General features: G+C 38.7%; 4 protein-coding genes across 4 annotated transcripts; 1 reads left to right on the forward strand and 3 right to left on the reverse strand.

Moving 5' to 3' along the window:
• Nucleotides 1–2755: 2755 nt before the first annotated feature.
• On the reverse strand, nucleotides 2756–3343 carry MONOS_14076 (uncharacterized protein; the record flags this gene model as incomplete). The annotated part of the gene is made up of 1 exon (XM_067866846.1): nucleotides 2756–3343. The coding sequence occupies one exon, from the start codon at nucleotides 3341–3343 to the stop codon at nucleotides 2756–2758; it is 588 nt and encodes a 195-aa protein (XP_067733377.1).
• A 1178-nt stretch (nucleotides 3344–4521) lies between these two features.
• Nucleotides 4522–4722, forward strand: MONOS_14075 (uncharacterized protein; the record flags this gene model as incomplete). The annotated part of the gene is made up of 1 exon (XM_067866845.1): nucleotides 4522–4722. The coding sequence occupies one exon, from the start codon at nucleotides 4522–4524 to the stop codon at nucleotides 4720–4722; it is 201 nt and encodes a 66-aa protein (XP_067733378.1).
• A 4112-nt stretch (nucleotides 4723–8834) lies between these two features.
• Nucleotides 8835–15551, reverse strand: MONOS_14074 (uncharacterized protein; the record flags this gene model as incomplete). Its single annotated transcript, XM_067866844.1, has 6 exons — nucleotides 8835–14288; nucleotides 14474–14924; nucleotides 15002–15111; nucleotides 15174–15286; nucleotides 15447–15473; nucleotides 15530–15551. The coding sequence occupies 6 exons, from the start codon at nucleotides 15549–15551 to the stop codon at nucleotides 8835–8837; spliced, it is 6177 nt and encodes a 2058-aa protein (XP_067733379.1).
• A 506-nt stretch (nucleotides 15552–16057) lies between these two features.
• On the reverse strand, nucleotides 16058–24703 carry MONOS_14073 (putative ATP-dependent DNA helicase Rhp16b; the record flags this gene model as incomplete). Its single annotated transcript, XM_067866843.1, has 2 exons — nucleotides 16058–24218; nucleotides 24423–24703. 2 exons carry the CDS (start codon nucleotides 24701–24703, stop codon nucleotides 16058–16060), a joined length of 8442 nt encoding a protein of 2813 aa, XP_067733380.1.
• Between the last annotated feature and the right edge of the window lie 354 nt (nucleotides 24704–25057).

The following is a 25057-nucleotide window of genomic DNA, read 5'->3' on the forward strand; positions in this document are numbered from 1 at the left end:
GGGAAAAAAAAATGCAAGGAGGGCAAATTTTTTATATGGCTGATCCTTTTTGAAATCATTCTTTCGTTCGAGTTTTGATCTGAAATTTAATCTTAATGGTATTTTTTGGAAAAAAAATTTTGATTCTGCAATAGCAATATCATAAACAACATGTATTTGTTAATCACAACTTTAAGAAACGTTCAGAAACTCGTTTTTTTTTTTTTTCGGATTTTTTGTAATAGAATGATTTAATATCTAAAAATAAAACATGCAAGGGGTGAATTTTCCATTTTAAGAATACTCTTTTTCAATGAAAAAAATCATATTTTCTAAAACATTAGGTTATGATCAAACTGATAACAAATATTTTTGTTTGAAAATAAAACGATTTTTGGAAATTTCACAGTTTGGAACAATTGGATTTGTTAGACAAAATCTTTCGATTCACACGAAGTGAATTAAAGATATTTGAAGTTCTTATTTGATTGTTTTGTGAGTTTTTTAAGAATAAAATTTCGTGAAAATGAACTTCTCGGGTTTCGTTCTGCTTTCGTGTTTTCCTTCGAATCGAAATATTAGGTTTTGGGTTTAAGTTAAATTTTTGTTCATTTTTTTATAAATAGGGTTAGGGTTTTAATCAAAAAATCACTTTTTCACACCAAAAAAAAAAGACGTGTGTGTAAAAATGATTGTGTAAAAAAAAAAAAAAAAAAAAAAAAAAAAAAAAAAAAAAAAAAAACAGTAAATACAGATATCGCATAAAATACCGGGCATCGCACAAAATACCTAACAAGATCGATTTCTTAATAACTACAAGAAGAAAAATTCTGACAATTTTCCTCAAAATACACCTCATTTATACAAACTCAATTGATAAACGAGACTCTCAAAATAGCTCCATTTGTGCTCACAGAAAATTATTATTAAAATTTCGGAGAAATAGGATTTTGAGTTTCTCCGAGATTTTAACAATAATTTTTTTCCGAGCATAAACGAGGAAGTAATGAAAGTCTTGTTTGTCACGTGAGTTTGTATTGATGTGATATATTTTGTGGAAATTTATCAGAATTTTTCTTCTTGCGGTTATTGTGAAATCGATCTTGTCCGGTATTTTGTGCGATATCTGTATTTGAATGAATTGAAAAACTTTTTCTATTTCTTCTCTATATGGGTGATTTTTTTTGATATCATAAAAAAAGATCAAAAATTGAAAAAATAATATTTATTGTGGTATTTATTGATCATAGAGTTAAATTGATTTTTCATGTATATTTAGCTTTTATTTCTGTCATATATATTTGTTTTTTTTGTTCATATGAAAAAAAGCATACCTTTTTAATGTTTTGATTTAAAAGGATTTTTATGATCAAGTTTCATAAAAATGATGTAAAAATTGATAAAGTTTAATCAACAAAACTCATCAAAAAAACAAAAAAATATTCTTAACTTGCTTAACAAAGCTAATAAAAGGGAAAAAATATTTAGAGAACTCAAAAAAGCGCAACATTAGTGAATTTTTATTTTTCCATAGAAAATGCAATATGTTTTTCATTAATCTAGCTGAAACCTCATTAAAAAATTCCAGTATCTGCTGATCAGCTCAACAGATTCAGCAAACGGGGTTTGTGTTATTCAGGAAACTGCAGTTAATAAGAACACTTTACTCAACATCGAAACTTCTCTTTAAATTCAATATGCAAATGCAGTTCAATTTTTCTTCTCAACACCATATCGTTTCCTGTCATTTCTTCTCGACATTTTTAAAATTCTCATTTCGTTAACTGCGTTCTTTTCCAAAGTTCCTGCTCTTGCAACTCATGCGCAGAAATCTATATTAAATTCGTCCCAATCATCATTTGTTTTTTGTTCAGTCTATTTCTTTCCCCTTTTCGTCATCTTCTTCCTCTTTCTCTTGATCATCCTTTTCTTTCGTTCCAGCTTCCCCTTCATTTGACTCTCTCTCCTTCATCGCTCTCATCTCTCCAGGTGGCAACAATTTCTTTTGTTTCACAAGCAACTCACTTTGATGATCAAAATTGATATCCTTCCACTCTTCTTCCAAACCTTCTATCTTCTCTCTCTCTTCCTTCGGCTCTCGCCATTACAGCAATTAAACAATGGCATATCCGATTCTTCCCTCCCTTGAAAGTGAGACTCATTCAAAACAGTTTTTCCTTTCCCTTCTGATCCCACTGCTCTCTCCCATTCTAGCTCTCAGAGTCGTTTGGCAGCGCTTCATCAAAACTTTCTGAGAAATCTATAAGTTCTTTTTAATTTGTTATTCTGTGAGTGCTGTGTGTGAGCAAGAGTTAAGATTGTGGAATAAGTTGAGACTTGGGAGAAGAAGAGGAAAGGAATGAAGGAGAAGGAGCAAATGGCTGAGGAATTGATATAACCCTCTTTCAAATACGATTCTGAAAGAAGAAAATCATTCTTGTTGTTGAGGAGTGCGCTTTGTGACTCAGATATAGCAGTTCTTATCTTCTCATTGGACTATGTTCCGCTGTGGCTGTTTTGCGCTGCATTCTTCTGAGGTGGAGAAGCTGCGCGCGTTCATCAGGTAGTGGGTGGAGCATGAAATGGTGGGATCGGTATATCAAAGAATTAGTTCTGAGGCAATCAATGGATGCAGCAAAGGTGAGGATTGGAAAAAACGCAGTCGAGACAAAGTGAGCGAATGACCTTGTGTGAGAGGAGAAGCTGAATATAACCATCATTCTTCTTCTTCTTCTTCTTCTTCTCTTTCGTTACACTCTCCTTTTCTTCATCCTCTTCATCTTCCTCCTCCTCCGTATCTTCTCTTGTTCCTCTTTTTCCCAACAGGTGCATACAGATTAAGCAAAGCACCAGCAGCTCCTATTTTCGCTATGTCAGTTGCCGTTGGCAACGCCAGGACGCCAACAAGATTCAACACAACGCCCCAGCTCAGCAAACGACGCAGCAGCTCTTCCTTCGTAACTGTTGGCTCGTTGTTCGCTTCTTTATCCTTCTCGTTTCTCTTCTCCTTCGTATCCCCAAATATCACACTTCCATCATATCCCCTCCGTGGCATTCCACCATATCCTCCATCTCGTTTTTCCTCTCCAACTCCTTCTTCAGCCAGCCCTCTTCCTTCTGTAAGCGCCTCGATGATTTCCGACGTGTTGTTCCGAACAATCGCCTGTGGTGAGTGCATCAGCTCGACCAGCTCGTTAAACAGCGCCTTGTCGAGCAAGCTGGCAAACAGCTTGAACGGCTTGCTGGTTAGTGAGAGAAGGATGGAAGAAGCCTTTCCACTGTTTTCAGGGTGTTGGGTGCAGCAGGCGGTGGATGGGCTGGAGAATGCAGTGGTGCAGAAACACGGAATGGAACTCAGCACCATTTGTGATGAATTTGTGGGTCACACGAAGAGAAGAAGAGACAAGAGGGTGCCAATGGAAACTGGATGTGAATATATTTGCGTATTTGTGAATAATGATAACGAATGAGTGAAAAAGTGGGTGTAAAAATGAAGAAGAAAAAGAATTTGATCAAAAAGAAGAAAGAAAGAAAAACTTGTGAACAAAATCTCAACAAATATTTTCTGACAAACCTCATGAATCTGATCAATTGCTTTGCAACAGCATCATTCAGCAAATAATCTTCACTGCTTTGTAAGACAATTGAAAAATCATTGCCACTAGTCCACCATCATAACTGTTTATCATTTGAGAGTGAACAAAAAAATTTAGATTTAGATAAATATTTGAAAAGCAAAATTCAGATTTACAAAAATAAATCAAACAATTAATGAAATATATTTTATTTTATAGAAAAATTCAAATTTTCCATACAATTCTGGTTTGCTACATGGGTGATGGCGTTGAGTCTCCTCAGTCTGCGGATGTTGTTTAAGCCGCAGACCATTAACTGTTCAACAGGAAACGCACAGCGCAGCTAAAATGGAACGTCCATCGACAGAAAAGTGCCACAAACGTCACTGGTACATTAATTAATCATATTCTGCCGCTTCACTTTGAACGAACGTCCTGAGCTGTGCTTGATGGATAGGAGGTTGGTTGGGGAAGGAGAAAAGGAAGAAAAAGAAGAAGGAGAAGAAGAAGGTGGTGGTGATGATGGTGATGAAATGTGAAATGAAGAAGAAGTGAATGAAGATGATTTGTTAGTAGATGCAAACGTTGAGAAAGTGAATGGTGTTTCCATAATCTGCTGATGAATCCTTCTTCGATTTTTGATTTCAGGAAGAAACTCTGAGCAAAGAGTGGTTAGAATCTTCACAGGCTTATTTTTCGTCTCAGCTTCTTTCTTCTTCTTTTATGAGATCCCTTTTTTCTGTGCCTTTTTTATGCATCTGCCAAATCCTTCTTTTCCTTTTTCTCTTCCTTCTCAATATCCGCCCGAATTCCCATAGCTTGCTGTACATGTTGCGTGGTTCAGAAGGATGCTTTGTGGCTCAAATATATCCCCCATAGCTTTCATGTTGCTGCTTGCAAATACACCTGCATTGCTCAACTGTCCTTCACAAGAATCGTTCGAGGAATACCCAGCGAGAAGGAAGAAATGGAAGAAGGAGGAGAAGGAGGAGAAGGAGGAGAGCAAGAAGAAGACATGTTTGATAAAGAGACAGAGCTTGGGCTAATTATGTACATGGACTTCTGGGTAAGTGAAGAGGAATCGGTGGCGGAAGACGTAGAAGTAATGGGCTTCGGGGAAGTGCCAGTCAGAACAGAAGTGGAAGATAATTGGGTATGGTGGAAGTGAGAAAAATGAGGAGTAGCAAATGTCGAGGAAGCTGTGATGTTTTGAATGTGCTATTGAACGAGTAAAATGTCTGCTGATGTTCATCTTCATTTTCATCACCTCCTTCTTCTCTTCCCCTGTCCTCCTCCTCCTTTCCGTTGCTGCCTGTGCAAGCCTTGTGTCGAAAATGTCAATTTGCGATGTGCAAAACCAGTTTTTCTCCTTCGCCTTCGTCTTCGCCTTTGGCTCTTCTTTCTGACTCCGTTTCCTCTGCACGAAGCTCAATTTGCTTCTGAAATCCGCCTTCTTTGCCTCTTCCATTTGAACTTGCACTCCTCTCTCTTCGCATCTTCGCGGTGTCATAAAGCGAGCAGAAGAACGTAATGTGCCTTGAAGCTCCTTCCCTCTTCCACTTCCATTTCTCATTCAATGCCCATTCGCCTCATTCACTCCATTCAGCATAGCCGGAGCGCGGAAGCCGAACGAAGTACTGAAGCAGAGTTGGATGTGCTGCTGCAAAAGAAGAAAGCAGTTCAAATGCACATCCAGCAATCCCACAGAAGGCATTGATGATGATGATTCTGTTGAGAGTAGGTAATCCGAACAATATTATTTTTGGTGCGTTTATCAAGCTGCCGATTGAACAGTTAACACAAATTTGAATATCGATGACTTAATCCAATGCGAAATGTGAAGAAATATCAAAGAGAAAGGAGAAGAAGGCGAAGAAGAAGGTGAAGACGAAGTTCAAGTCGAAAAATTTGAATATATGCGGTGATAGAGAAATGCGCAATCAGTCAACTGGCGTTTCTGAAGAAGATGACGAGGACGCTTTGCGTGAAGTCGTTAATAGGCCAAATTGTCTCGCTGTATACACTTCAGATTGGTTTGAAAAAATTCAATCACAATATTTGTGACGAACAGACTGTGGAAATTAATCTTGCTGTATTTTTCCAAAATCAATTGAATTTCATTTTGCGATTTCCTCTCCATTCCTCTCAAAAATCGAAAATGATACTATTTCTCAATTTCTTTTCTTTTCCATTCCCCTCTTCCATTCAGCTCACAAAATCATCTGAAAATATCAATCCCCTCCTTTTCTTCATCTTTCCCATTCTCTTCCATAAAATCTTTTCTTCTAAAAAAACACCCTTTTCCATTTGAACACTTCAGAATATTCTTCTTCTTGCCCACTTTAACACTCTTTTCTTTCTCTTCAAAATCCATTTCTCCAATCACCAATCAGTCCTCTTTCATCATCCTCAGCCACTTGCCTACATATTTACAACAAACTTTTCTCCAAATCTCCGCTTGCTCTTCCCCATCCCTCTGTCTCAGAATTTCTTCCTTTCAAAAACCACTCTCGAAACATTAACATTCCATAAAACTCTCAATTCCTTCCCTCTGCAACAAATAATCCTCTTTCATCTCTTCTCTGCACAATATCCCTCATGTGCAAGGTGTTGATGAGATAAACATCAAATACTTCTTTTGGTGTTTGAGAATATTATTAAAGGAGATGATCATACCAAAAACAGAAAAAACACAACTTAACATCCGCCACAATGTGAACCGGCTGAGAAGGCTCTCCAGTAAGATACACGATGCATTTTGTGGAGATGCATTCTTTGTTGCAATTTGACCATTCTAAGACTGAAATAAAGATATTGATTTATTTTTGGAATGATGATGGCTGTGGAAATGAGTGTGTTTGGCAAAAAACAGTCGAAGAGCAGTTTGTTCTTTATTTATTTTTCTTTATATGAATATTTATCTGTTGACTGTTTTTGTGTTGTTTTCAGGGCAGGAGGCGGAAATGAATGAAAATGAATGAAAGCAGGATATCTCCAAATCCAGAATATTAATAGTGTTTGAACAGTGAATCCATATGGAATGTGTGTGAGTGAAAAAGTTGGAACGGAAATTGGAGATAGTTATTTCTTTAAAAGCTGATTGGATTTGAAAAGAAAGGAAAATTTTCAGTTTTTTCAGAACAGCAGGAAATCTATGTGTTCGAGAGAGAAATATGAATTTAGGACAGCATGACGGGAACTGGTTGCAAAAACTGTTGAAATTTATTTGTTATCAACAAATGTTTTCAGATCTTCATAATCAATTTAAATGTTTCTTTGCTGTAACTTTATTAAAAAAATATTTGTGTTAGTAATTGATTAATCACGTGAATGAAACTATAATATTTGGATGTATTAACGATTGAACGAATATTTTGTTCTGTTTATTGAATTCTCGATATTTTCGAATAATTTTTTAATATTTTTTTCAAAATATGTAATAAAATCAATTGAAAACAAATTAAAATCAACAAATAATAAATAATAACTATATATTAATGAATATTTTTGCATGATTAAACAAAAATATTTTCGATTCAACCCAACCCTTAATTAAATTTGTTTTTGATCAAACGTCGGAATTTTTTATGATATCAAAAAAAATCACCCATATAAAAGAACAATAAAAGAAAAAATACTATAAAATTTATCCAAAATTCATTTTGTATATCGATTTTAATTTTTATTTTTGAAAATTAGTTTGATCATAACCATAATATTTTGGAAAATATGATTTTTTTCATTGAAAAAGAGTATTCTTAAAATGGAAAATTCACCCCTAGCATGTTTTATTTTTAGATATTAAATCATTCTATTACAAAAAATCCGAAAAAAAAACGAGTTTCTAAACGTAACTTAAAGTTGAGGCTCACCGAATTTTGCTCAATTTTACTCCAAATTCGTTTTCTTTAATTTTTCTAATTTTTAAAGTACATTAAATGCTAATTAAGGAAAATTTTTATTCACTGAACCCAAAAAAATATCTCAATTAAAAATTGATCCTTTAATATTTTGTTCCAAAACAGTACAAAAGCTGCAATAAGGAAAACTGGCTCGCAAACTTAATTCTTTAAAAAAAAAGATTGTCAAACAAGACAACAATAGGAAAGAAAGAAATTTGGATAAAGCAGGAATTTGAATGAAAAGGAACAATAATTGCTAATTAAGAATTAAAATTAATCGAATATGTGAAGCGAATAGAATATTTTAAGGACCAGTAAATTTAGTGAAATATGATTGAAAGGAATTAAATGGAATGTTGATATGAAAATGTTAAGCGCATGATATTTGCCAATTTTTCAATTGACTAACAGCAATTATTTGCATATTGCGGTTGCAATTATTGGAAACTGTTACTGCAAAATGAAAACGCAACGAATTAACAGAAATAAAAACTAAATGCCCTTTGCATAATGAGTGTTGGAGAGAATACATAGGATTAAAAGCAATTGCTGATGATTTTCGATGGGAAAAAAAATTTGAAACGCATCATTTCGAAGAACTCTAAAACGAAAAACCTTAAATTAAACCGTTACAAAAATCATTCAAGAATGAAAAAAATTATCTTCTAAAAAAGAAAAATTTTCATCAAAAGCGTTAAAGATCAAGAAACAAACAAAGAAGAAAGCATATAAAGAAAGCATATAAAGAAAGCACATAAAGAAAGCAAAGCACCCATAAACCTTATTTTTAAATTGCGCAAGTATTGAGCACAAACAGAAAAAAAATGCAGCTTATGAAATTCTTCGCACAAGACAATCAAACTTCAGGAGGAAAAAAAAATCCTAATGAGCATGCACAAAAAATAAAAAAAAAAAAAAAAAAAAAAAAAAAAAAAAAAAAAAAAAAAAAAAAAGTCAAATTTTTACAAGTCAAAGAAAGAAAGGAATTATACTTATATATCGAAATAGTGAGAAGAAAATTCATTGCAAGAACCCGAAGATGCGTGAAAAGTATATCTTACAAAACGTTGCTAATAACTTTTTTAAAAAAGAAAAGAAAAGAAAATGAAAAGAACAACAATAAAAAAAAAGCATATCATCAGATCCAAAATGCAATAGTCATAGTTCATTGAATTTCAAGATTTATTTTTGATTAAGAAGAGAAATAATCCCATCATTTGAACCAGAAGAAGCATTTATATTTTGTACCATCTCTTAATGCATTATTTATGCAATTTACATGAAATATACGTACAACGAGCTTCATTATTATTGTTGCGTTTGTTGTAATGCTGATAAGAGATGCAATTTCGCAAATAGATATTTTTCTTAAATCTTCTTAGAATAATGCTGACATGCTTCTATGTCTGCGCTGTTTCATGTTTGGATCAAACAAATTCAGAGAGCGTCGAATACTTGCTGGTTCTGGGATCAAATGAGTAGGCCCGTTAGATTTTAAACTTGGAGGATAGGACAAAGAACGTGAACCGATAGAACGTCTGAAAGGAATTGGATCGGGTAAAACATTGTCAAGCGAAAGAATAGCTCGGCTACGATGTGTATGTATTTTGGAAGTTTTGTGAGGAGAACGAGAATGTGACGTGTTGAAATGATGCGAACTGCCATGCACATGAGCAGTGCTGGCAAAATGAAGAGAAGAGCGAATAGTTTGTGTGGCTAATTCATTTTTGTGTGAATGAGCAGATGAATACTTATCGGGCGCCATTTGACTTTCGTCTTCACTCGACTCGTCTCCTAAAGACGAAAGATGAGATTTAGTGCTTGAAATTTTACCTTCGTTGTGGAGAGTTTCTTCATCTTCTGGATTTGTGATCTTCCTTTCCCGATTTGACACAGTGCCCTTTTTTCTCCAATTTCTTTGATGTGTCTGCCTGTCTTCCTTCTGTGTGTCAATTCCTTTTGAATATTGACTCTCATTTTTCATTTTCTCCTTTGATTTTTTAATATGTTTGTTCTTTGCCTCTTTTTTAGCACTGAGATCTATTACGTTTTTGACATTTCCTTTTTCATTTGAAGCTTTTCTATCGTTAGACAAAGTCGACTGTGTCGTTATTGTTCTGTCTATCTCGGATAATGCTATCTTCTGCTTCATCTCTTCTAACTCTTTCAGCAATGCATCAAAATCCTGTTGCTTAACAATGGCATACACATTCTTTGAAGAAGAGGCGGCATCGTCTGCAGAAGATTCAGAAAATGGTGAGGAAGCAGAGGACGGAGTGTGTTTCGAAAGAAGCTTAACAATTGGAAAGTTCAAAGAATTGGATGATGATTCTGTTATTTGTGGGGTTAGAGATGCCAGGTGAGAAGAAGAAGACTGAGATGCAGAGGAGGTTGAGTTCTGTGTTGCATCTTTTCTCATCATTTCTGTTGCTTCAAAATGCCGAGTCATATCACGAGGGGCATGCTTATGCCGGGCTATACTTTGCTGAGATTGTCGTTTTGAATGATGCTGCCGATGATGATGTGAATGAGAAGCATGAACGCGATCCTGATAAAGGTAATCATCATAAAGTTGCTTTTTTTCCTCTTCTGTGATGTCTGGCCGCTCAGACGAATTGGCAGAAGAGTGCTGTGCCAACGGAGACGATCCATAAGATGCATTTTGCTTGTCAGAAATTACATTTTTGGGCAAACAAGAGATATCAGTTTGTGAATGAAGAAGAGAAGAAGCGGAATTTTTCGCATTCGGTGGTGACTGATCAGCCTTTGCTGAGCAGCGAGAATGAATAGATAACGGCCGAGCGAACAAGGCAGATGACGATGGCTTTGGGAAAGACGTAGCCAAATGGGGGATTAATTCAAAAGAAGAAATGGTTGTTGTAGATGTTGTTGCTGGAGATGATGTCAATGAAGAAGAAGAAGGTGGAGAAACATGAATTGAATTTTGTGACTGGTGGCAAAAATGAGAAGTCCGAGATGGGTTTTGAAATGAAGGAATTGAGTAATTATCTTGGAGTTCATCTGACAGCGAGGCTGGATTTGAAACAAATCTTTGCTTCAAATATCTTTTTCTGTTATCAGTTTGACTTCGTTTTTCCTCGTAGTAACTGCTATTGTTCACATCTCTCTTAAAATAGCTGTTGTTTTCATTTCCATTGTACACGCTCGTATGATCCTTTGGACTGCGCTCCAAACGAAAAAGAATGAATTTTCCTTTCGAAAATTGCTTTGGAATATCTGAATTTCTGCGCATGTGAGAAGAAATTGGTGCTTTGACGTCACTTCTTGAAGTGGCACAGTTCTGAGAACTTGATCTACGATTCATTTTTCTGGAATTGATTAATTCTTCTTTCGGTTCTCCATCATTTGTTGAATTGTGCGATGGAATCAGATCATTGTGGCTGTCAAACCCGGACGTACCAACTTTTTCGTGTGCACTTTGGCTTTCGTCTTCATCAGGAATAGAAGGCTCTTTCGCTTGAATCAATTGTTCATTGTTAATTGATCTCATTTCATTCTCTATTTTGGAAGTGTATCTTTTTCTCTCCTCTTGCACATTGGCATCCATTCTGTATACGTTCCCTTCATACACTTCTCCACTCGTGTCCCTCTTTTCTTTTCTAGCTAAGTCAACGTAATGACTTCTCTTAGCATTATTTTCTTGGTTCTTTGGATTCATCTTACTGGTTGATGATTTCGTTGCAAGCTGGCCATAACGTTCGCCTGTGAAATCAGGTTGGCTTCTATCAAAATGATGTGCGTGAGCTTTTGAGTGAGGTGGGGCAACAGAAGCTGAAATACCTTTTGGATGCTCAAGATCAGCTAGCTGTACTGAAGCCGCCCTGTCAATGTCAACATCGTCTTGCAACAATTTTCGTGAATGAAGCAAAGGAGAAATCATTGCATTCACAGATGGTTTCACTTCACCTTTTGAATTGGTTTGGCTTTCGTGTGAGCGAATATAAGACAGAAAAGCACGAGCACGTGCGTGATTTATCGGAGAAGAGCGGTCTAAAGAATTAGCAGGAAATACTGAAGATGTACATGGACAAGACACACACGAAAGTGCAGGCGAAGGCGCTGGGAATGGTTGCGGATAAAACAGAAAAGAAGGCTCAGAAAAGGCCATAGGCGGTGTGTAGATAATCGATCTCTTTCCTTTTTTGGATTTAACAGAAAAAGAGGTAGATGAAGTGGGGCTATGGCAAGTTTCATTGATGCACTCAACTTGAAAGACCTCAGCAGCATCCAAAGCAGGACTCTGTTTTGAGTGTCCGTTTGCAAACAGTTTTTGGTACTCGTTTGCCTGTTTGAGTGAGACTGCTTCTGCTGCCATTGCTTTTTTATTGACCGAAGCGACTTCTCGCCCTGCTGTTTTTAAAGCTATTCGCTTTATTTCTTTCTCATTTTCAACAGTTTCAATAGAATCTGCATATTCACGAGAAAGGTTCGAATTTTTCATCCGTTCCAGTTTACCAAATGAATGAATGCTTTTTTCAAGTCTTGCCCGGTCAGATTCTTCATTGAAACAGGATTTTCTTGCAGTGTTATTTGTTGAGGCGGAAAGCAAGTCAGCCGATGCATCAGAGCTCAAATGAGGCAGAGATGAGTAGGACGATGAAGGAGATATTGGAGAAGAGGAAGAGGACGAAGAAGAGGAAGAAGAGGAAGAAGAAGCGTTAGCTCTGCCTTCATTCCTATTTGCGCTTTGAAAATTGTCATTTTTCGACAGATGAGAAAGCTGGCCAACAGAAATGCTTCCACGCGAAGCTAATGCACCAGGAGTCGACACGGAAGAGTAAGAAGCAATCGAACAAGTCGCTTGCGTTGATCCCTTTGCTATTGGCTTCTGGCTGTCAGATGGCTTCATGTTTCCTGTTTCTTCTTTCACTGAAGAAGATGCATGACTTGTAGCTAATTTCTCTGCCCTGTTCAATTCAGGAGGCATATTCTCGTGTGGAAGCAGCTGCGTTATGGGCAAAGATAACGGAAGAGGCTGCTGCAGAGGCACTGCATTGGCCTGTGCTACGTGTGTCGCTGGCACATCTTGCATTCCAGACACAGTTGCGCATGGCGTGACAGTGAATGAAGCAGGAATTTGCATCGCAACCGTGTTGTAAAATGAAGAAGTGCTTGGTGAATTCGGATCAGAGCTCGGCGTCAATGCAATCTCTGATGGTAATGGCTGCATGTTTGCAGATGACGCTGAACTCAATAGCATCTGCTGCATTGGCTGAGGATTCTGCACAGCATCGGGGCTTCCTGTCTGTATTCTTACACGTTGCAGAGGTTGTATCAATCCCTGTTCTCCCACTGCGCCATAGCTAGATGGTACTAAAAACGAGGAATAATACGTCGATGGCGATGCTGCCCCACCTGCTTGCAAGGTGAGTGGCTGCGAGGCATAGAACGAGAAAGAGCGGGGTGATTGCGTAATAAAGAAGTTCTGCTGGTTGTCTGTTGGAGACATCAGCGATGGAACAAAACACGTGGATGCAGTTTGGCCATTGCCGCGCTGAGGGTCCAGTGTAGATTGCATAGAATAATAGTAAGGAGGCATCCCGTATGAAGAGCACAACGCTCCACTCGTAGTCGATGAAGGAGAAAACGACGCGCGGGAGTTAATCTCGGCAGATTTGGTAGACGGAGAAGGCTGCTGGATAAGCCCCAGTGTTCTTTCAGAGAGAGATGAAGCGAGTGAGACAGCTGTGCAGGAGTCAAGCGGAGATGCAGAGTCTGACAGCGAAGGCAGCGTCGAGCGAGCAGTCGGGGTGAAAGGCGACGGGGCAGGCGGTGTGAGCAGCTGCTCGAAGGGAACAGGAGAAGGCCTGGAAATGAGCAAGGCAGGCATCCCAGTCTGAGGAGGGCAGTCAGCAGCTTCGTTTGTGCTTGAGTGTGTAGACAGAGGTGAGTTTGGATGAACAGGTGCAAGAAAGCCGTTCATCTGAAGAGGTAATACAGGAGTTGAATCACAAGGATTTAACTGAAGATTTGGGAATGGAAGGGAAATGAATGAAGTGGATGCAGGAGTATAAGCTGATGGTGGATGCAGAGGGTTCAGAGTGTTGCTGATGTGATAGGGCAGTAATTGAGGCATTGGCATGTCATTTGGTCTTGCGGGAGGTTTTGGAGAGGTATATGGGTATATGTATGGTTGGGGAGAAGGAAATGAATTGTGATATAAATGCGGATAAGACGAATGCATGGAAAATGATGGAGGCGAATAGGGTAACGCAGCTCCGGAGCCAGATGCTGGCAAAGAAACAGGTGAACGAACATACGTATTAGAGGAAGAGGCAGAGACAGATACAGATGCGGAGGCGGAGGCTGAGGCTGAGGCTGAGGCTGAGGTAGAGGCAGAAGAAGGATACTGATTTGAAGGAGTGACAGAAGAAGATGGATGCAAAGCAGGAAATACACTGGAATCCGAAGCAGATGCCTTAAATGCTGCTCTCTTTTGTTCTGGAGCATCCTGCCCAGACATGAGAACTGAATCTGTTGACGACGAAGGCAACTGCTCAGAAGACTCGTCTTTCTGACTGGAAGAGGTCTCAGATGATGAAGTGTCTTTGCCTTCAATCAGCGAAGATGCGCAAGAGCATCCTGAGGGTGCTCCTCCTGCGCCTTCTCTCGCACGAGGCGCGGCTGCACTTGGATCAGCCACCCACGGCATTTGCAAAGGAAATGTTTCGTTGTCGTAGCAGATGTAAGGCTTTGGCTTGAGGCATGGGTGGGTGAAATCTTGGTCCAGGTAGATATTCTGGCAGAAGTACATATCCCCATTCGTGTCGTGATAGCCTCTCTTGTAAAAGGAAAGAAGCAGCGAAGAAACCTGAGTTGGCAAGTGAAACAGCGAAAGGTTGCAGTTCAAAAAATGGAAACAAAAATGTGAAAAAGAAAAAAATAAGCAAAAAATAAACATTATTTTTTCTAAAAATCTCTCAAAAAAGCAGTTATAAAACGTTTATTTCCTCTGTCCATTTTTAAAAATTATTTGATTTCAATAAAATATCATACGGAATATTGTCCTTTTTGAATTTCTTCCATCGAAAAAGTGATGAATCCGTTGTAGTAGCCCCAAGATTTTTGAGGATTGAGGATGACATCCAGAACGCCTGCATCAACCAAAACAGGTGAAAAATATTGCTTAAGAAGCTCCTTTGCTTGTGGTGCAACATCCCTTTTGTAAAAATTCTGTATTGTTGGTAAGTTCAAAATGGAATGCTCTAATATAACTTGAGCATCACTTTCGTACAAGGGTTTTGTGTTCTTTGGCTTGATGTAAAAAGGTACAACTGTCGAACCAATAAAAATGCTTGTCCATAATGTGGATATTTTCACAGGGAATTCACGAAAATTTGAAAGTTTTTCATGAGCTTTCCTTGCTGCTGCACGGTCACAAAACTCAATGTAGCAAATTGAGCAGTCTGAAGATAATGAAATTCCAATAACTCTTCCAAAAGAATTGCTACATTAGTGTAAATGAAACAAAATATTTAAGATTAAACGTTTGAAAAATAAAATAGCTCCTTTAGATTATCAAACCTGCAAATAAAGCCGAGTTTTTGAACCAAGGGAAAAGATAAGCGTCCGTGGATCGCAATTGTTCTATTAAAATAAGGACGTTGAATTTTGCACATGCACTTTTCTACCAACTTTTTTAAAGAATAGAATAAGTTTGAAATATAAAAAAATTCAAAGAAATCACTTGGCAAACAGCAAAATGAAATTGTTGAATGAATTCTATGCTCTCCTTTTGGCGAAAATAAACAATCATTGTTCCTGTATTGGTGGAATTAACTTTTTGAAGTGTTATTTTCCGGACGGTTCCTATTTTTGACAAATTTTTTTGAAGAGAATCACGTGTGATTGAAAGAGGGACATTCATCAACTTAATAGCATCTATCATAATGCATTCATTTCAAAAAGCAATCGGATTAAAAATTAATCAAAAATATGAAATGAGTCACGTAAGATAATGGCATCAAACCAACTGCATCTTCTTCACGAAATTGCTCTGATAAAATATTCAATTTAAGTATTATAATAGCAATTACGTGAATTCATTCAAACCTTTAATGCACTTTTTATTCATGGCAACGCCTCAAATACCCCAGGGACCTCAGCTATTGAAAGATAGAGTGTCTCTAAATTTTATTATGGGTGTTTCATAATTTATGATCAGTTGTTTGAGTGTTTTTGAAATTTATTGATTGAATGAAAAAAATTAAAAATAAATAAATAATCGTTGCATCAAGATTTGTTACAAAAAAATAATATTTATATTCAGTTTGTGATTTATGGATTGAAAAATTCAAAATAAAAACTTCTTTTCTACAATAATAAAACATAAGAAATCGAAGAAAAATAAAGTTTCATTCATGAAACCACAATAACCAATAGAAATAAAAGTTTATACATTCTATATGCAGCTTTCTTTTAACGCAATTAAAATATTGTTGAATGAAGATTGTTCTTTGTAATTGAAAACTATTGATAATTGTTGATATGTGTGTTGCAATACGTTTGGGGTAAATAAATGATATAATATCATAAAATTCCTGAAGTTAAACTGACAGACAACAAGAAATCAGACCAGCCTTATCCTTTTGCAGGGGGGTTCTGGTTGGAAGCAGGACGAGGTCTCTCATTTGTCTCAGAAAACTGAACAGATTTGCCAAATTTTATTCTTTCATTGTCTGCTTCATTGGAGCTTTTGTGTATTGCAGACAGGATATGCGACAGCGCCTGCTGGTGCGAATAGAGCGAGAGCGGCTGGGTGATCACATTCGGTCTCATGGCCCCCGTGTTCTGTGTAACAGAAAGCGGATGAGGAGCGAAATTGAATATTTGTGAAGTGGATGGAAATGCTCCTTGGTTCATTCTTGCCGTTAAAGCAGAGGGCAAAGCGGAGAGCGGGCTGGGAATCGGAAACGGGTATGACGTGTAAGGCGACGGAGCAGTGCTGGAGAGTGTGATGATCGACGGGTTGGGCAGCTGACGAGGGTTTGTGGCTGGGGGAAGGAATGGAACAGGCTGTGAGATGTAGTATGTGGGTGGAGGGCTTGACAGAGGGGGAGAGTGGTCAGGTGGAGGATGGGATAATGACTTGGGGGCAATGGAAGAGGCAGGACGGAATGATAAAGAGGATACGGACTGGGGAAAAGAAGAAGAGGAAGAAGAGGAAGACGAAGGTGATGAAGAAGACGGTGGAGATGATGAAGCAGAAGAAAGAGAAGGAGAAGAAGACGATGGCGAGGAAGAATAGGAAGGAGAAGGAGAAGGAGGGTTGTTCTTCACCTTCCACTTTGACATCGACATCAGAATCTCTCTTCTTCTGTCCAGCCCTTCCTCCACGCTCCTCGCCCCTCTTTCTGCTTTCCCCAAGCCTTCCACACTTCCCCTGCTGCCTCTCCCCATCCTCCGGCTGCCCTGAATGAGGAAGTTGTAGTCCCACTGGTTCAGCGACTGCGCCAGCTGTGCGACAGACTGCGATCCCTGATCGTCCTTCGATTCGTTCGCATAGAACGCCTCAGAGGAATCATGAAGGACGCTTTCAGCAACTTCTCTCTTCTCCTCCTGCAGCATGCAGATACGCTCTTCCACGCTGTCCTTCACCACAATGCGGATCACTTCCACGTCCCGCTTCTGGCCGATGCGGTGCACTCTATCAACAGCCTGCTCCTCCACAAACGGGTTCCACCACAAGTCCACCAGCACCACGTGGTTGGCGGTGATCAAGTCCAGCCCAACTCCTCCAGCCCTCAGCGAAGCCAGCAGGATGTAGCAGCGGCGGTTGTTGAACTTCTCCAGGTTGTGCTGCTGCGCCCCAATGCTTTGCCGACCGTCGAAACGGGCGTATTCGACGTTGCAGGCAATCAGCAGAGAGGCTAAAATGTCTAAACACGATGTCCATTTGGAGAAAACAACGATTTTCTCGCCGGAGGGAAGCTTTCGGATGTGATTGAGCAAAGTTGCGAGTTTTGTTGAGGTAAGCAGCTTGCGTTGTTTGTCTTTTGATGTGTTGGACTCTTCCGAGGTGTTTGATGATGATGATGAATTGGTATTTTGTGAAGAAGAAGATGAGGAAGAAGCAGAAGAAGAAGAAGAAGTTGTTGAAGAAGTTGTAGAAGCAGCAGATGTTGATGAAATAGAAGCAGAAGCAAACAATGATATGGATTTAGATTCAGAAGGCTGTGCCGATGCATTCTTTGCAGATAACGATAATTTGTCAGAGAATAACGTTGTTTGCACCAATTTCGGTTGTTTCTTTTCTCCACCCACTGAATAATCAGCATCTCCATATATCTTCTTCAGCTCTGAGATGCCCAAAAGCTCCCTTCCTTCCTTCGAAGCAACCATCAAATAGATCGCATGAAGAAGTGCAAGTGAACAACTCGCATTCTTCTTCAGCGTCTTCCCACAAACAGGACAATTAAACGACATCGACAGCTTCTTCATTTTGGCATCTTTTTGCTTTGCAATCACTTTCATCACGTCTGATTCAAGAAACCCTTCCAAGTCATTCATGTTGTCCTTCTCTTCTTTCTCGTCTTTCTTCTGATCTGCCTGCTCTTTCTCCAGCGTTGTTCCATTTGATGCATTTTTCACGTTGTTTTTCGAATTTTCTTGCTTTCCTTTCCTTTTTTCCTTTTTCTTCTTCTCCTTCTGCTCTTTCTCCTCCTTCATTGCCCTCGCCGCTTTCCTTATCTCTTCTCTCGTCGTCATTTCGCCCCACAGCCGCTCGTCATTCGTTTTCTCCTCTCTCGCCATGTATTCGTGCAGGCACTTCCTACAGAAGACATGGCCACATGGAGTGCACAGCGGATCCTCTGCCCAGTTCAAGCACAGAGAACAATAGCGCGCAAACAGGAAATACAGCTCCTTTGGAATCGACAGCTCTTTCAGAGAGAATTGCTTGGGAGTGTCATAAGTCAATTTGATGGATGATGGAGTTACTGTTGATAAAGGTATTAATTGTGAAGGGGCAGAGACACCTGGAGGTGATGAAGAGGATGAACTTGTGATTTCCTTTTCATCAGATTTCGTCATATCTTTCATTTCATTGTCTGCATTTGAAGATGGTTGTATAGATTTCCCTTGCTCTTCCTTCGAAACTTGAGAATCTTTCTGAGATTCAGTCGAAGCAGCATTCGATGAAGAAGAGAATACAGGAAATGATTCAGTTGTTTGAGAAGGCAATTCTTGTTGTGCTTGCTTCAAAAACGGCTTCAGACTGGGATGAACCGATGTGCTGTCGCTGTCATCTGTGGAAGCATCGCCAGGTGTGGAGACAACAGGAATCCGGCTCATCAGGTACATCGAAGAAGGCTTGTGCTCTTTCTTCTCCTGCGGCGACAGAGAGGAAAGAGAGGGATCTTCGTCTATCACAATCACTTCGGGTTCTTTTGGTGCTTTTTCTGGTTCGGAATCGTTATCATCATCGTCATCATCATCATCAGAAGAAGAAGATGATGATGATGATTTGCTTTTGGATTTGTCTTTTTCATTTCCATGTTTTTTCTCATCATCTTGCTTTCCCCCTTCTTCTTCTTCTTCTTCTTCTTCTTCTCCTGATTCGTTTTTGTTTTCTTCATTGTTTGTATTGATATCTGGCGACTGAATAGAAGTGTCTGCGAAATGATACTTGGGAGAAGGAGAAGGAGAAGGTGAAAGAGACAAAGATGGCGAAGGAATCATATCTGGAGAAAGGCAAGATGAAGGAGAAGGTGATGGTGTAAGCGAAGGAGAAGGAGGAAATGAAACAGGAAATGAAGAAGAGGAGGAGGAAGAGGAAGAAGAAGAAGAGGCAGATGGTTGTTGAAAAAAGATAGGAGTAGGATTGGTAGAAATGGCTGTTAATGGCGATATATCATCCTTTGAGAAGTCATACGTTTCAGCTTCATTGTCTTCGATCTCATTTTTGATTATTTTTATTTTCCTTTTTTTGTTTTTCTTTCTTTTTGAGCGTATAGTCGTGTATGAATCATCATCCTCGTCATCTTCTTCGTCTTCATCGTCTTCATCATCATCGTCGTCTTCTTCTTCTTCCTCATCACCATCTTCTTCTTCTTCAACTAAATCATCTTTGATGTCTTCCAATTCATAGCTTGTCGAACCTTCGTGTGGTGACTCGCCTTCGTCTTCTTCTGACTTCTCATAATAACTGCTGTCATCTGAAGAGTTTTCTGTTGTTGATTCTTCTTCTCCCTCCTCTTCCTCTTCTTCCTCCTCCTCTTCTTCTTCTTCTTCTTCCTTCCTCTTCTTCCTTCCTCCCTTTCCTTTTGACACTTGATTCTTTGCTCTAATTCTATTCTTTTTCTTCTCTTCCACTTTCTTATTCGCATTCCGCAGATTTCTTGTGTAACTTTCAGATTCGTCTGAACTGTCAGAAATGACAATAAGCTCATTCATCTTGTCATCTTTTGCTGTTTCATTCACTTCTTTCTTTCCTTTCGCTTTCTCCTTCTCTTTCTCTTTCTCCTTCTCCTGCTCCTTTCCTTTCTTCTCTTTCTCTTTCTCTTTCTCTTTTCTCTTCTTCTTTCCTTTATCTTTTTCTTCGCTTTTATCTGAAGCATCTTCTTCTTCTTCATCTTCTTCTTCCTCTTCCTCTTCGTCATTGCTATCGTCATCACTTTCAATCACTCTTTTCTTTTTGCCCTCAGACACAATCTTCATCTTCCTCTGGTTTCTTCTCCATTTCCCTTCTTTAAACGAAATCACTTTCTCTTCTTCTTCTTCTTCTTCTTCTTCTTCTTTCTTTTTATTCTTTTCGCGTTTTGCATCTTTGTTCGTCTCTTTTCTTTGTAGTTTTTTAGAATCAGTCTCATTTTTTTTAGATTTTTCTTTCTTTCTAATTCTAAGAGAAGGAGATGAGGAAGAGGAAGAAGAGGAAGAAGATGATGATGACGATGACAATGAATCAATGTCGTTCATCTTTTTCATCTTTTTGAACGGTTTTCTTTTTTCCTTCGCTTTTTGCTGCTCTTTTCTGAAGTTTCTAAGCACTCTTTGATAAATTGATGTTCCCTTGTTGCTTTCATCATCATCATCATCTTCTTCTTCTTCTTCTTCTTCTTCTTCATCGCTATCATCACTTTCTTCTTCATCATCATCACTTTCATCATCATTGCTTTCTCTTTCTTCTTTCTTCTTATCTTCTTTTTCTACTCCTTTTCCTTTTTTCTTCTTTGAATTTTTGCTATCCAATTCTTCTTTCATTCTATTTTTCTTTTCCTTTTTGCCATTTTCTTTGTTTTCTGCAATTTTTATTCCTTTTTTGCAACCTTTTTTCTTGGTGTCTTTTTCATCTTTTTCTTTGTTATTTCCAGCTTCTTCTACCAAATCGTTCTCTTCCACTGTAAATTCTTCACTTTTTTCTTCATCCTTTTTAGTTTTACGTTTTGTATCTGATGTTTCTTTCTTTTCCTTTGAAATTTTCTGTTTTCCATTCAAAGATGAAAGCAATGAATGTGTTTGGGAAGAAGAAGATGATGATGATGATGGTGATGAAGTTAAATGTGAAGTGTTTTCAGCTATTTGAAGGGTAGTTGGAATATCTTGTTGAGGAGAAGATGAAGAAGAAGGTGAAGAGGAAGAAGAAGGTGATGTGGAAGAAGAAGATGATGATGCAGTTAATGGAGACGAAGACAATGAAGAAGAAGAAGTAGAAGAAGACGATGAAGATGAAGATAAATGTTGTTCTTCAGACAAAACATTCAGATGTGATGCTGTTTCATTTTGAAATGTGTCATTTTGCATATCATTTGAATGTTCAGGCGAAGAGTCTTGTTTCTTTGCCTTGAAAAATGAAGTGATTTGCTGCTGAATCTTCCTTTTTGCAGGAGAGGGCTTCTCATTTTCTGCTTCTTGTTCTAAAGAAAGAAGAGAAGGAGATGAAGATGAAGAGGAGGAAGTGGAGGAGGAAGAGGAAGGAGAAGAAGAAGAAGAAGAAGAATGAGAAGATGTTGGTGATGCCTTTGATGAAATTGTCAATGGTTCAAATGTTGATGACAAAGAAAAAGTAGAAGGGAGAGAAGAAGGAGAAGAAGCAATGTTATGTTTATGAAATGGAGAAGGAGGCTGAGAATGTGACGGAGAAGAAGGTATTCGAAATGAAGGAGGAGAATTTGAAGAAGAAGGAGATAGCGTTTGAAGTGGGGAAGAAGTTAAAAGTTGATCTATTTCTGGAAATGGTAATGAAGAAGAGGAAGAAGAAGAAGGCATTTTTGGAGTTGTTTCAATCGATGGAAGTGGAGATGGTTGCTGCTCCAATGAAAGATCGCCTCCTTCTGCTTCAACATTATCACTGTTTTTTGGTGATTTTTCGTTGGTTTCTTCTTTTCCCTCTTCTTTTATTTCTTCTTTTTCTTCTTTTTCTCTATCAACTTTATCTTTTTTATTTTCTTTTTCTTTTTCATTGTGTGTAAATTCTTCCTTTTTGTCTGTTTTTTCATCATCTGTCTCTAGTTCTTGTTCGGTTAGACCATCGTTGTACATCTCACTCTCTTCTGTGCTGCTTTCATCATCATCTTCATCCTCTTCATCGTCATCTTCTTCTTTCTCTTCTTTTACCTTTTCTCCTTCAGATTCTGATTCAGAATCAGAGACGATGATGATATCTGAATGATCATCCAACGAAGGTGAATTATTGTTTTTGCTCTGCTTCTCTTCCTTTTTCTTGACTTCTTTCTTCGTTTGTGTCACTTTCTGGTTTTCTTTCAATTTTTCATCTATTTTCTGTACAGGAAAAGAAAAAGGAGATGAAAACGTGCTTAAACCTGTCTTGTTTGCTGGATCGTTTGCAAAGAAGACGGGAAATGGCTTCACAGAAGAAGCGGCCGAACTGTTGATCGCTTTTTGGCCGGATATCGGAAAAGATGAGGAAGTAGAAGACGATGGCTGTTTAGTTGGAGGAAAAGAAGAATGTGAAATAGAAGGCGGAGTAGTAGATGGAATAGAAGATTGAGAAGAAGAAGAAACAGAATAAGAAACAGAAGAAGAAGCAGAAGAATGAGCAGAAGTAGCCTTTGAGAGGATGTCATACAGAAGTCGAGAGTCGGGTGAAGGGTATGCGATGTTTGAGCTTTGCACTGACATGGAAAGCGGAGAGGGAGACGATTCGTTGCTCAATGCAAAAGTGATTGGAGAATGCGAATGATTAAAAGCAGAAGGCATTTCAGACAGCTTCACTGTCGACTTAGCATTCATCGAAGCCGCTGTGAACGGCTTTGAGAGCGAAAACGGATGAAGCGTCGGGGCGATGCCTGGTTCTTTCTCAGAGGAAGTGTGCAGGCTGTCCAGTACTTTTCCTATCATCATGTTCGACTGCCCTGCTCCGCTTGGGCTTTGCACGTGACGAAAATGCTCGTATTTCTGGGCGATTGCCTGCTGCGACATGCCAAAGCGATGAAAGTCCCTCTCGTCATCAATGCCCAGGTCTCTCAGCTTCTGGTCTGGTGGCATCCCCAGCGTGTGCGGGGTCCACATTATCCCTTTCTGATTGCAATACTCCGCACGCGGTGGATCTGCAACCTCTGCTGGCAGAAGCGTATAGTTGTCGTCAAACACTTTTATCGCCTCTCGGAAAGATGGCCCTGTTTTGGCGACTGCAAAGCCGCGCTCCAAAAAGCTCTTCACGACAAGCGCCGGATGGAGGCATGCCTGCTGCAGCCGCAGGATCAGCTCGAGCATTCCCAGAGTGGTTGTTCTGGTGCGGTTGAAGATCCGCTGCTCCATCAGATAGTTCGCTTCCTTCGCAGAGTCTGACTCCAGCAGGCTGTAGAACTCTCTTTCGATCGGCGACAGCTCCACCTGGAATGTGGAGTACACCTTCTCCGGCAGCTGTCCTTTCAAAGCCTCCTCTTTCGTCCTCCGCATGATGCTGCCAACGATAGACTGCTGTGTGAAGTCGGTGTGGAAGCGGAGGAACGTCTGCAGAGAGATCATGTCCTTCAGGTTGTTTTGGATAGGCGTCCCTGTCAGTGCCCATCTGCGCTGTGTCATCAGCGCAAAAGCTGCTTTCGTCTGCCCTGTCTTGTCGTTCTTGATGGTGTGCGCCTCGTCCAGCACCACACGCCGCCACGCCACGGTGAACAGCGGCCAGCGCTCCCAGCCTTCGCTGATCATCTCGTTGAAGCTTTCGGCATCCAGCTCGGTTGCTGCTTTGTGCATTGCTTCTTCTTCTTCCTCGTCGAACAGGTCGTCTCCCTTTTCATCATCTGAATCGTTAGCCTCTTTGGCCTGCCCGTCGGTTTGTGGCGCTCCTTCAAAAATTATTCCATGAATGTTTTTTTCATTGATGCCTTTTGGATTCGATCCTTTTGTGCCCTCTTCGTTGGATCCATTAGGCTCAGGAAATTGATATTTCCCAACTCCTCTATCTTGCAGCTTTGAAGAAGCTGATCTATTCTTATTCCCATTCTTCTTTCTTTTTGTCGATATGCTCTTTCCTGTCTTTTCTTCAAGCCAAAAAGTTAAATTGTTAAGCTGCTTCCTTACCATGTTGTATGTTGTTAAGCATATATCGCATCTCTTAATTGTCTTTTCTTCTGATTCGCCATCAGACCATCTTAAAACATTGCTGTATTTCAATTGATTTCTCGTCTCGTTTGCCGATGGATGAATGATGTGAATTTTAAAAGGGCTGTTTTCGGGCAATGATTCTTGTGCTTTATTTAACCAATGCGTCATTATCCCTTTGGGGCACACAATCAACGTTCCAGGGACCTTTGAAAGTTTAGTCTGTAAATATGTTTGAACTCTAAAAATGTAGAAAAGTAATTCGAGTAATATATAATAATTTTTAAAAGTAATGTTTAGAGAATGAAAATGAAAATAAAAATCTGCACACGAGCTTTTACGTTTTTTTCTTCCAAATAATTCTTGAACGAATTCTGCAATTGTTTTTGAGCTATCACTATCGACTGCATATTGATTTTTTTTGAATGTTTCGCGCATTACTAACCTATTTTTCTCAAATCTATCGATCGCCAAAAGGGCTAAAACTTCTATTGTTTTTCCAAGACCCATATCATCTGCTAAAATACCTCCACGCATTGGAAATGAGCCAGGGGGATCCGTTTCTCTCATAATCATCCATTCAACTCCAATTTTTTGATGAGTTCGAAGTTTAAACGATAACTGCCTCGGTGATGCATTTAATTGTCTGTCAAATGAATGGTACACTATCTCTCTTTCTTTCCATGGATCTTCTTCTCTATTTGACAAAACTTTTTCGCTTTTCATTTCTTTCAATTATAAAATAAGTATTTGTTTCTTATATCTGCCACTTGAAAATTAATCAAATATATCTGGGGAAATTATTATCTTTCAGTGTATGTATGTGATACTTTTACAATTCTAATTGTATGCAATTATCTAAATGTCAAAATATTCGATAAATTAAATATTTTTGATCAATAATTAAGATATGGGTGTTGTCATTTCTCGTTTCACAAAAATTAATCAAGATGAATATGTCAAACACAATTTGTTAACAATATTCAAAGTTTTATATATAAATAGCAAGAACACATTTATTTGAGACGTTTTTGGAATTATATTGTTGTTTCTTGTTGCTGTAACAATGATTTCCAAATT

Source organism: Monocercomonoides exilis (genome assembly GCF_001643675.1).
Source record: "Monocercomonoides exilis strain PA203 chromosome Unknown scaffold7-2047599, whole genome shotgun sequence".
NCBI classification, from domain to species: Eukaryota; Preaxostyla; order Oxymonadida; family Polymastigidae; genus Monocercomonoides; species Monocercomonoides exilis.